Below are 12,315 nucleotides of genomic sequence, written 5' to 3' on the forward strand. Positions count from 1 at the left end.
TGTCTTTGCTTAGCATCCTTTTATTCCCAGTATTCTTGTAGGCCTCTGCTTTAATACCCTCTAGTTCTACATTGACTCTTCCTTTTACCACTTCCCTCCCACACCCTCACCACTAGTAAAGATGAGGAAATACAAAAACTACTATGGTAAGAGCTAAGCAACAAGGAAACGAGAGCCATGATCCCACTGCGTGCCATAGACAAAGATTCAAAGGATGTAGTTTCTGAAGAAGAAACAATTCCTAGTCCTTAAGGCAAATGACTTAGTGCAAAAGGAACAGCACTGAACAAAAGATGCACTTTTTTTGCCTGGAAGCAAGACCTATTTAGACTGAACAGCAGGCTATGAAAAGTGATGGATGCTAAATGGTAGAGGTGTTGAAAAGCAGCCTGGGCAAAGCACAAGTTGTGCCTTGTTGGAGGGCAAGAACTTCACAGACTGTGGAAGTCGAGGGTCATTTATAATCATGTAATAGCCATCACCACCCAGCCCAGAAAAACTTAATCAATACTGTTACAGCCAGGCTGTAACATCTTTCTAGGGTTAAAGAAATTTTGGGGAAGGCTTAAAATTCAACTGGGACGTGGCAAGTCCCTCTTATTCCCAGGAAGTCTGTTTCTGCGGCTAATTATTTTTAGTCATTCCAAACATAGCCCTCACTTGTATTTGGAGCTTAGCTTCGACTTCTAGCCAAATTTTGTTGTGATTTTCTCCACTAGATTCAAGAGCCACCTGCTATCAGAAATCATTCCCCACAAAATCTCATTACTACAGTGAAATCACTTGTAAGATTCTCTTTCACATATAAAATAAACCGAGCTTCTGTAGCCTCTTGCTATGAGGCACACTCATGAGATGGACAAATATTGCTAACGGTGCTTTCTGCTTGCATTATGCAGGCTGGAAATGCTACCTTGTCACTGATTATTGCACCACCTTGTGGGAGAAGACAAAACACCGAAGGGAAAAAAGATGCCCTGCTCAAATTCTCAGCAAGTGTGATTATGAGGCTAAATAAGGGATTTGTAATACGCTAAACCTATGGTGGAAACAGTGAAAAACCATTTATAAGGCTGGGACAGAATGTCAGGCAAACATAAAGGGAAAAGGAATGGCTCTAAAACATCTACGGAGATCACCAAGTAGATGCTACATAGCTGACTCGAAGGGCTAAGAACAGAGTCTTTGTGGTTTAATTAACCTTGAGTATAAATATTTGCACACAAGGCACTCGACAAGAGATATTCAGGCCCAGTATCTTTTAGTTTGGATGTCCCTCTACTATGACCTATAGCAATCCTACGAGCTGTATTTTGCCACTAACAAGTGACTGTCTCACCGCACCCTGCGTTACACAGCGATGTCTGGGCCAGATCAGACAATCCTGCCCCACTGCAATACCGTCCGGCTGGGCAGGGCTGGCACTGTTCCTCTGCCTCCAGGCCCATGATGGTAGAGAAGGATCCAGGAGGACAGGGCAGAGGATACCCTGTACCACTGGGGCAGAAATGCCCTACAGGACAGATGTCATTACCAGGCAGACCAAGGCTGGAAGATTCCACCTGTATCAGAAAAATACAGAGAAGGAGAGAAAAAAAAGCATTCTGGAAAGAAGATTCAGCACAATGTACCACAGAAACAGGTTAAGGAAAGGGCACGTAGGAGCCGAGTCCTACAAGTTTGCTGGCACTGAAACTAAATGAAGGCCACGGCTGGCATAAAAAGGACACTGGCTGCTGAGGCATGGCTATCCTATCCCTGATGCCATCTTTTAGAGGAGATTTTAGACAGCACACTCTAGTGTAATCTATAGAAATGGAGGTCTGGCCAGAATTTATTAGTAGGCAGCAACATATTCCAGCAGACATTAAGAGCAGCACGTCACTACATCTGAGGAGCTCTCAAGGGCAGCAGTAAAAGGCACGAGCAACCCCATACAGAGCAGTAATGCTTGGAAAACATTACACCAGAAGCTACAAGATTGTGACAGCCCAGTCCTTGTCCTCAGGTCAGTAGGTTTACTGTGCTGCCGCCTGGCACTCACTCACCCTGTGTTTGAAGGGGGCTGGGCTGATGGCTCCCTTGGCACAATGATAACCTGAATAGCAAAATCCAGAAGGCTGTGATAGACCTGCTGCTGAGCAATACATGCCTAAAATGAACAGAAAAGCAATCTCAGTGTGAGGGCCTGCGCAGAAGATCAGCAGAGGAGTTAATAACATGAAGGGAGAAGTCATATTTTCCTCAACCTTCCCACATATGCTACCCTGGGTTTCTTATGTCAAGTCCCTACTTACCTGCTGGGCAGGGCTCACAGTCAGACTCGCTAGTGGCACCAGTCCTGGGGCCAAAGGTACCTTTCGGACATGGATGCTCTGTACTGAAGTTGGTACCTGGCAGACAGAAGTACCCAGCAGGGCACAGCTCAGGAGTATGTGCTCCAGGACCTAGGATACAAAGAATACCATCTTGCTCAGGAGATATTACAAGAGGTGACAGGCAATGTCATTCTCCATCAACATAGTCATCCTTCCTCCCCTATTAGTTCAGCCAGACCCAGGACATAGGATTCATCACGCGTACTTCTGATTTAGTTGTTCAGATTCCCGTTCTAGTAACAGGAGAGAAACAGTACTTTCTGAGGAACTGCACTTCAAGTGCAATTCATCTCGTCCTAAGGCAGACATCTAAAATGAGAAAGATAAACTGCACCTCTGAAGGTGCCTCTTTCTCTCCATTGACTACAGAGGGACTACAGAAAACTAGCTCAGATACAGATGTCTACAAAGGAGCTGTCTACAGTTTTATTAGAGTAATCCCATCTAGGCAGTTCAATTCCACCTGTGAAGCCATATTTCTTGGGTTTTTTTGTTGCATGCATGAGCTGCCACACCGAAATATCTTCGTTACTTGCATTTTGCTGGGCATGGAGTTTCTGTCCCCAGATAGGAGAGAGATTTGGCTTCAGCCTACTTGTTCACCTACAAGTCATATTCTTTGAAATGTGTTTTGACTCCCATTCTTGGCAGAAACTGATGCACCTGCCCGTCCAGTCCAATCCACGTAATACTGACTTAGTAGAACCTTAACAGCAGAAAGGAAGCTATGGCATCCAAAATCCACTAAGTCTACCAGGAAGAATAACCCCTTAGTGACACAGAATCCCTTTTTATCACAATACACAGCCCCCTCCAGACTCCTCACTTTTGTTAGGCTGTTCACAGAAGAGTCCTGCTGGGCAGAGGTCACAAAAGTCCTTCCTCTCCTGTGACTGTTATGTCCCATTCTCACAGGGTATAGGAAAAGCAGATCCCATGGGGCAGTAAAAGCCTCGTGGACAGTGACAGGGAACAGGAGTAACTGAAGTCTGGCCAGGTGGGCAGTAGTAGCCTGCAGAACATGGTCCTTCAGAAGTGGTATTGCCCAGCCTGGCAATAATCAAAGCCAAGCCTTTCCTTTTCCTTTGTCAGATCAAAGACAACAGAAACCCTTATCTCCTGAAATCATGATCTCTTTCACCATATACCTGTAACATGCATCAGAAAGTACCTATTCTCTGAAGTTCAGCCTCAGACAAAGAACATCTTATTGCAAAGTCAGTTCTGAATTATATGCCTGGGGGAAACATAGGCTTCCAATTAAAATGCTCAACTGTGATTCTGAGGCTCTCAGTTGTGGTTCCAGCTCTGCTATAAACTCGTGTTAGTTCAGTCAAGTCACTTCCTCCCTGTTGCTTCATGTCCTCACCTGAGAAAGAAAAAGCCTCTTTGTCTCACGGAAGGTGATGGGTGAATCTGTTACTGTCAGTGTGACCACAAATATTTCAGTGTTGTGGGGAGCAAATAAACATCTTGTGAAGACAGATGGTGAGAACCTCCGAGAAGGAGCAGCTGTCTCAGAGCAGAGACCCTGGCTGCTAGCCAGTACCAAGTGCCTGTTTGCCAGGATATTTTGTTTCTCTGAGAAGCTGAAGACATGTAAGACATCTAGAAGAGGTGGCTGAGCCAAGGAAGAAAGAAGGTGTAATAGCAAGAAGTGTTATGGGTGACCCGAGACTGCTACTGAGAACCAAAAAGAACTTTTGGAAGACAAATGATTTGGAGCATCTATATTTGGCGCACATCCTGCGGAAACTGTCGCCAACCAAAGATGACATGTGGTACTTACTGAGTTTGTTCTTCCTGTATTTGCTAAGGACAAGCTCGTAAGAAATAAAGCTGTACTAGGTGTCTATCTTGACTCACATTGTGTAACCCCCCAGTTCCCAAATACACCAGCAGAGACTCACCACTGCAGAAGTATCCAGCTGGGCAGAGCTGACAGTCTGTTGACTGCCATTTTCCACTGTCAGAGTTGAAGCTTCCAGGGCTGCATGGGAGTGGGGATTCAGAGCCTTCAGGACAGTAGAAGCCAGGAGGACAGCGCTTATGATCTGGCTGTGGGGATCCAAGATCACAGAAATACCCAGCGTAACATGTTCCTGCAAGAAAGAAAAGCTTCGACATTAGGTTTAAGCAACCAGAAAACATGAAAAAGATCCAAACTAGGGGACAAAAAAGACATTCGATGCACGCAGTACGCACCAGAAACACTAGCCAGGCCTTCCCCTTGGCAGAATTTCCCCCCAGGGCAGGGCAGACAGGCATTATGGTAAACCATCCCAGACTGAGGTAAAAACGTGCCAGTGGGACATGGCTCTGGCTTGCTGCTACCTGGTGGGCAGTAATGGCCTGCTGGGCAAAGGTTGCCTGCCTCATCATTAACAGGACCGGGTATATGTGCCTTTGAAGTGCAGTAATACCCAGGCAAACAAGGACCGCTTGGGGACAAGAGTCCTAAAGGAAAGGAACATAAAGTCAGATGAGCCAGTGGAATTACATAAATCACAGCTTCTGGACTAAACACACCAGACAAGCCTTGTCATCACAGTGATTTCAGAATCTACTGGCCTGTGACTAGCTCCGTTATTTAAAAGCTCGATCTACAGTTTCCATATTAAATTACACAACAGATTACCAGATAGCTGAAGGCCTAAACAGCTTTCTAGATCACCTTTACAGAAGGGGCTGACCGGTACCTGTCTTTCCACTAAGAGACAACCAAGAATGAATGAGTCCTAGAACCCAAGCTGCTTATAGCTCTTGGTTTCATAATCTTTGCTATAACAAACACACGTTAATCTGCCTCTTTAATTAAACTCACAAAAGATAGTTTGTAAAAAATCTTTAAAATGATCACAAAGAATCTCTACTCAAGGGGTCCCGGAGGTCACTGAAAACGCTACTTAAAAATCATACGAACTGCATATAGAACACCACCTCACCCATTGGTGGAACTTTCTGACTCTCCTAGATACAAAACAGCCTAGCACTGTATTTAATCCGTATGCGATTCCTACCTGCGCCGGCACAAAATGTGCCTCCAGGACAAGGCTTGCATTCCCTGGGATTTCCCAGTCCAGTTTGGTTACTGTAGGTGCCCTCTGGGCACGGGTACTGATTGGCAACTTTTGTTCCTGACGGGCAGTAATATCCTGCTGGACATTCTATTGGTTTGACCACGCCATGTGAGAAGTTCTCTTGGAGATCACCTGGGTGGTCTTTTAGGGCACAGAACCTACCAAAAAAAACCCCAAACCCCCAAGTCTTGCCTCAGCCCATGCTCTGTTCTGCCAGAGGCTAAGAAACTCTTTTTGCACAACAGTGATGGTCTAAGACTACACAATAAAAGGAAAGCAAATTACTTGAAAGGAAGCAAATGGAGAGCTGAAATACCACCTGTCAGGACCATTTTGTCCATCCCAGACAGACCTACCTACCAGGATGGATCTTCTACGATACACAGGTTGCGGTAACAGAAAATGACACAATAAAGGGAAAGGCGATAGGAAAACAGAAACAAGAAAACCAGCCTTGTATATCAAAGGATGGAACACACAGAGCAAGCCTAAGGCAGAGGGAAATATACATGCTAATTCCTAAGGAAAGCACCAAGAGGAAGGAGCGAATCCATTTCACTTACATTCCTGCTGGGCATGTTTCACACTGGCTTTTACCAGCCTGGTCCTGATATTTTCCAGAGGGACATGGTATGGGCTCTGGGCTGCCAGTGGGGCAATAGTGACCCACAGGACACAAATAGTCTAGGAGCAAAAAAGGAAACATGCCTCTAACGTCACTGCTCTGCTTATGTCCCAAACGGCTGTATAGTGCCATTAGAGGATGCATCACCACAAATCTAGAACTGTAAGATTTAATAAGGTAAAAGCTTTATAAGAACAAAAAACCCCTGGTTTTGTTAAAAGCATTGCTAAACACAGATTTGAGCAGCGGAGACCCATGCACTGCACTCTGAACACCAACTTCACGTATCACTGAACTAGGCTTTTAACTGAACAGCCATGCACATGTGCTGCCCTTAACTGCTTTCAGAAAGCTGAAGGGGCTGCAGCCTCTCTGCACTGTCACATGGTTCACTAGCTTCCTTTTCACAGAGCCACCTGTATGTTTCTAAAAAGTCAAGATTTGAGTTACATTTATCCCCACATCACCCTTATGAAAGGGAGAATAGACAATTGCATGTAACCTTTCTCTCACTAGCTCTTTCTAACAAAGGTGAAAATATCACAAGGCATAAACTCTTGGGATATTTTTTCAGCTTGTTTTTTGCCTTGGTAAGATCCTCTATTTTTCCTACTATATTTACACAATTACCCACTACTTAACCTGTGTTACTTGGAATAATTTTTGGAAAACATTTTTTAATCTAAATAGCTAGCCATTTCTAAACGTAACTTGAAACTGCAAGTGAAGGCAGATTTTAAGATCATCTGCCACTGCAACTCCTGTAGGTAAAGAATGACCCCAAAGATTTCCTACCTGAATGCTGGCCTGACACAGAGCCCTCTGGGCAAAACCATCCTTCTTTACACAAGCCCTCCGGGGAGCTCTGACCACGCTGAGAACAGAACCACCCTGGGAAGCAGGCCTGGCAATCCTCTGCTGACTGGCCACCACGGTGAGCCAAAAAGGAGCCTGAAAATAAAAAGCCACCAAAAGCACATTCTCACATCATCCTACACCCTGCTGGAAGTGGCTGTGGAGAGAAGCACAAGCTGCTCACCCAGTAAATTTCTAGCTACACTAGCCCCAGCTACCTCTTGCAGAAGATGCCAAAAGGATGCTGGCTAGGAAGGAATTCAAAGGGAGTACAGTCCCCAGTACTCCCTTAGGAGAGTAGATGACAGCCTTCCTGTAAGAGGGGTCTGTGAGAGGGTGGTCCTGAGCACTGGCTGAGGTGAATTCCTATTTATTTCTGGTCTGGATGCAGTGCAATCACTTGCTTAATGTAAATATAGATTTAATCCAGGAAAGAAACAAACATTCCACAGCCTCTCTCATTCAACTTAATCCTTTGTCTCATTAATGGTGATGTTAAAGGACAGCTCTCACTGTGCAGGGAGGGCAGCAGAGGCTCTTACACTCGCTTGGCTGTGTGACGTCTCCTTCAGGAGGGCTCAGCAAAGAGCTTCCCCCCCACAGCTGCACAGCAGCATGTAAGGCCACAGACTGAGGCTCCAGAGGCAGTTCTGCAATTACTGTCTGAATGCACACTTAGGACTGATGTTTCCCATACAACAGCAGTGGATTAGAGGCTAAGCTTCCGTGCTGATAGCAGCTGTCCCTTGGGGAAGTTCAGTGCAAAGTAACAAGGGGCTGTAGAACGATGGCACAGACTCAGACGAGCTCAGCAGCTCACTGGGCACTGGGAAGAGAAATGATAGCATGCAGCAGCTGCCATCAAACCTACCTGGGGGACACGGAGATGGAGAAGAACTCCCTGCAGGACAAAAGTGGCCTCGAGGACAAATGTTCCCCACTGCTCCATCCATAGGGTTTGGGAGCGTGGAGCCCCCTGTGCAGTAGAAGCCAGCCTTGCAGGGACCTGATGGAGCTGCGAGCTCTGCAGTTGCACAGTACAAACCTGATGCAGCGGGCAGAAGCAAGGCTGTCATTTAAGAGACACCAGAACTGAACAGTGACAGAACGAGACTAGGATTGCCTACTGATCTTGGCAAGAGGGAAAAGAGTACAAATGTACAAAAAACCCAACCCAAACCAAACACCTTGTGCAGGAAGAGATTACTCTCCTACCTGGAGTGCAGGGAAGAGGAAGAAATGAACCAGCAGGACAAAAGGTTCCTGCTTGGCACAACCCAACAGATCCAGAAGCTGGAGCTGCCATGCCTGCTAATGGAAAAGACACAGACTGAGTTGAAACATAAGAATTGCAAGCACTCTATCTTATCTAAAGAGCTCAGGAAGAACAGAGATAGAGCACTGAATTAAGGAAAGTAAAAAGGGAAAGCAGGCCATCCTGAACCTGCCTGGGTCCTTCAGGTGACTCTGTAATACCACCTCTTCAATAACAATCATCATCACACTTTATCATTCCGCTTCATACCAGAGTAATTTCCAGGAAACATTGGTTTGCTTGATGTGGATCCAGGCGGACAAAACCATCCAGGCATGCACAGTCCATCTGGTCTTGCTAGGCCTGGCTTGGAACAGACCCTTCCAGGAGGACACAGCTGGCACTTGGAAGCATCCCAGATATTTAAAGCTTCACTGTAGGTTCCAGGGGGACAAGGATACTGTGTGGCAAATTCTGTATTCCTGGGGCAATAGTGACCTAGGAAAGAAAAGACAGGTTTCATAAAGGTTAACACGTGCTGGTAATAGCGGGGAAGGAATCCCCAACCTGCACACATAGCATTCTCTTCATCTCTTTCGGAGAAGGACTGATCCCAAATTATGATGGTGGGCCCATCTTGCAATTTATCACTACTCAGCGATAGCTACGTCACATTGGCTGCACAAAATGAAGCTGATCAGGGCTGAGGATTAGCAATAGTTTTAATAGCACGTAGCTTTTAATGAGAAGATCTCAAAGTGTGTGATAAAGGTCTACCGTCAAGACTGTTCGCTCCATTTACCATTTTTCACATTCAGACAGGAACAGAATCCCAAAGAGCTTAAGTGCTTTGACCAAGGTCATTGATCTGTCCAGTGGAAGAGATTCGTGCCTCATGCAACTCAGTCCAACAACAAATCTACTCCAAATAGCTGCAGGGGCATCTGCTAATCCCTTAAACAAAATTTCCCAGAATGAGTCGGTAGGTGCAATCAGACCCACCTGCAGGGCAATCTCTGTAGTTTGTGGAAGCAGTCGTGCAGTAAAAGCCTTCTGGGCACTCCAAACACTGTGCCATACTCCAAGATGGGCTATAACTCCCTGCAGGGCAAGGCTGGGCTCTGCTGCTCCCCACCACACAGTAATGTCCAGGTGGACATGGTCCTCCACTGACTGTTGTCTTTGAAGAAAAACACTATAGTCACAGTCTACAAACTCAGAGGGTGGCCTTGCAAAAAGATCTATGTCAGATTCTAATAGCGAAGAGAATTAGACATGTAGTATGAAATCCTGCGCTCATCCCTCAGCCTTTAAGGCTGCACACCTATCCTATATTCCAAAATAAGGGATCAGAATTCTGCCCATAACAAATCTCACTGGGCTGGCCATTTGGAAGATGGCACCACCCTTTCTTCATTCGTAGTAGCAGAAAGCTGTGGCATAAAACCAGTGTCTTGTTGAGTTATCATCTTTAAAAATTCTTATTGTATTTTGCCTAGAAGGAGAGCTGACAGATGCAGTATTCTAATCAAACTCATGCACTCCTAGCCTCTGTAATTTTAATCTGATATGGCATTCCACTCTGCTTTGCAGCGTCAATATGCAAAGATAGAACTATTTTTGGTCAGCTTTTAAATGTAAAAGCTGAAAGAAAGCCAGGTGTATTTTGCCATCTCTAGCCCCTTTCACTATCAATAAACCAGATGTACCCGATACAGAAGATAATGTAGTAAGGGAGAGTTTAATCCAGGGCAAAAGAACTAAGGTGACCTTATGGTCTTCAGTTCCACAGATATGACATTTTACACTATTTACATCACAAGCACAGCTTACCCTGAGAGGTTTAGGAGAAATGGTTCCTCCACTACAGTAGAATCCAGCCTCACATAATCCAGCTGGAGACACAAGTCCAGTCCCATTGCAGAAATACCCTGAAATTAAGAGGGACCACAAAAGGACGATAATGATATTGGTTACACAAGACAGACTACAGACAACAGCAAGTTGTCTGTAGTACGTAACAAGGAAATAATCACTGAAGCATCACGTTTGATGTCACCCACATCTATTCTCCCAGAGATGCTTTCACTGAGAACAGCTGCAAGTACAGAGCTTACAACATGAGCGTGAGCTGTTTGCTCATGCCTGAACAAACAGCACTCCTTGTACCATCTCTAAGTGCGAAAGCATCTAGAGAAAGGGTGGAAAGGGAAGCTCACAGTGCAGAAGCTTGCACTTCACTGCGAGTATCCTCTTACGTGGAAGAGTGGCAGATTTAGTCTCTCTATGCTCTACCTAACATCCCTCTCCAAGAAAGCATTTGTTCATGGTTGCCTGCTCTAGAACCACAAAGGTTCTCAGGAACCCTAGAAATGCTGGTATCTGGCTAGAATCTCATTAATCCTTTCTTTCCATATTGTACCTGCATCACAGAGGAGACAGTCTTCAATCCCAGTATTCCCAGCTGAGTTGCTATAATAACCAGGAGGGCATGGTTGTGGAAAGGCAGAGCCCATAGGACAGTAAGTTCCCTTCGGGCATGTGTTCCCCAGAAGACCATCTGTAGGTGTTGGACTAGAAACGCCTCCGCTGCAGTAGAACCCAGCCAAACAGGGTCCTGTAACATGCGACTGCCCCGGAAGCGCACAGTAGTGCCCTGAGAAAGCAATGCAATGCCATTAGTACTGGCAGAAAAAACCAGAAAGATACTTCAGAGAACAAGTTACATACTTACACAATTCATCCACTGAAGCTCAAGAACATTCAATACACATTTTCATACATTCTCCTGTCACCATCCTGAGATATGCTTATTTGCTGTTTACCTGGGTCACAAGGAGTGCAGTGAGACATCAGGCTGCTTCCAGTCTGTGGGTTGTAAGTCCCCTTAGGACAGGGGAACTGAGTTGCAGAAGCAGTACCGGTAGGGCAGTAGTGGCCAGCTGAACATTCATTCTCCAAAAAGGAAGAGGAATTTTTGGGGCAGAAGAACCTGGTCCAAAAAGAGATTTTAAAAAAGGAGGGGGGAGGGAGGGAAAGATGTTTTCTAGCAATATTCTATCCAGAAGTACCTGAATAATGACTTAATGGTGGGACTAGCTAGTCTAATGTGGCTGCTGCACTGTGCTGTATTGACCACAAAAGAGACCTACTTATGCATATTACTACATTCTTAGTTGTTTCCTCATATGCCAAATTGATGGCATAATTGCAAAAGCCACAGAGACATAATTTTCTTAACTTGAGTCATAACACATCCAGGCTGTGATTCATCAACTTTTACAAGTTAATCAAGGTCAAATCCAGTCAGTAATTGGAGATGAATCCCCCAAGGAAAAGCCAGACTCAGCATCAGGTGATACACAAGATCCTCTTCCCCTTCAACAGGCCTCTGCCAGTCTGTTGCCAAGGGAACCATCTATTACATCAGACATTAAAAAAGTTTATGGTGCCAATGGTTTCCTTGCTCTGAATAGCCTTCTGACCTAAATTCCATTCCAGTGTTGCTGTACCTGGGTTTAGGACTTTGCCTGGTCCTGTAATCAATTAAACAGTGTTGCTAAACAGAGCTCAACAGTTGCTCTGCTTCCTCTCAGAGACAAGTGCTTTTCAGTAGTAAAATAAGTAAATTTTCCCACCACACACTGCTCCATGATGACTGGATGAACAATTATTTCCAACAGTCCCTCACTCTTACCCTCTAGGGCAGGAGAGGCAGCTGGCTTGCCTTTGTGAAGGGTTATAGGACCCTGCCGGACAAGCAGTTGGAAGAGCTGTGCCCTTGGGACAGAAATACCCTGGAAAAGAAAGAACAGATCAGAATTAGCAGTCTTTGAAAATCAAAGGCAAACCAAAACCAAGCATTTAAATGGGACCCTAACTCACCCTGGGGACATGGCTGTGGCTTCTCACCAGGGACACAATAGTCACCCTCTGGGCAAGCATGGCACTTTTCTCCATGGGTGTGTGGCATGTAGGAGCCATGGGGGCATGGCACTGGACTCCCGGATCCAAGAGGACAAAAGTGACTGGCTGGACATGGAGCTCCTGAAAGGCCATCAGTGGGTGTTGGGGTCTGGGCCCTAGTGACGCAGTAGTACCTGCAGATGTGAATACAGGAAC

General features: G+C 45.5%; 1 protein-coding gene across 1 annotated transcript in view; it reads right to left on the bottom strand.

The window, feature by feature from the left end:
* The window catches only part of LOC142418819 (uncharacterized), a 17,105-nt gene extending 5,016 nt beyond the window's left edge, over positions 1-12,089 (bottom strand). Inside the window, exons 1-13 of the mRNA XM_075521199.1 lie at positions 12,079-12,089; positions 11,019-11,185; positions 10,616-10,849; positions 10,027-10,124; positions 9,196-9,373; positions 8,464-8,691; positions 8,154-8,246; positions 7,810-7,983; positions 6,879-7,034; positions 5,078-5,088; positions 4,289-4,480; positions 2,298-2,447; positions 2,049-2,152 (exon numbers count right to left, since the gene is read on the bottom strand). Coding sequence (XP_075377314.1) covers positions 2,049-2,152; positions 2,298-2,447; positions 4,289-4,480; positions 5,078-5,088; positions 6,879-7,034; positions 7,810-7,983; positions 8,154-8,246; positions 8,464-8,691; positions 9,196-9,373; positions 10,027-10,124; positions 10,616-10,849; positions 11,019-11,185; positions 12,079-12,089 — 1,796 coding nt within the window. The remainder of the gene's footprint in view (positions 1-2,048; positions 2,153-2,297; positions 2,448-4,288; positions 4,481-5,077; positions 5,089-6,878; positions 7,035-7,809; positions 7,984-8,153; positions 8,247-8,463; positions 8,692-9,195; positions 9,374-10,026; positions 10,125-10,615; positions 10,850-11,018; positions 11,186-12,078) is intronic.
* Positions 12,090-12,315: the final 226 nt, after the last annotated feature.

The sequence above is a fragment of the Mycteria americana genome, chromosome 19, assembly GCF_035582795.1.
Source record: "Mycteria americana isolate JAX WOST 10 ecotype Jacksonville Zoo and Gardens chromosome 19, USCA_MyAme_1.0, whole genome shotgun sequence".
Taxonomy (NCBI): domain Eukaryota; kingdom Metazoa; phylum Chordata; class Aves; order Ciconiiformes; family Ciconiidae; genus Mycteria; species Mycteria americana.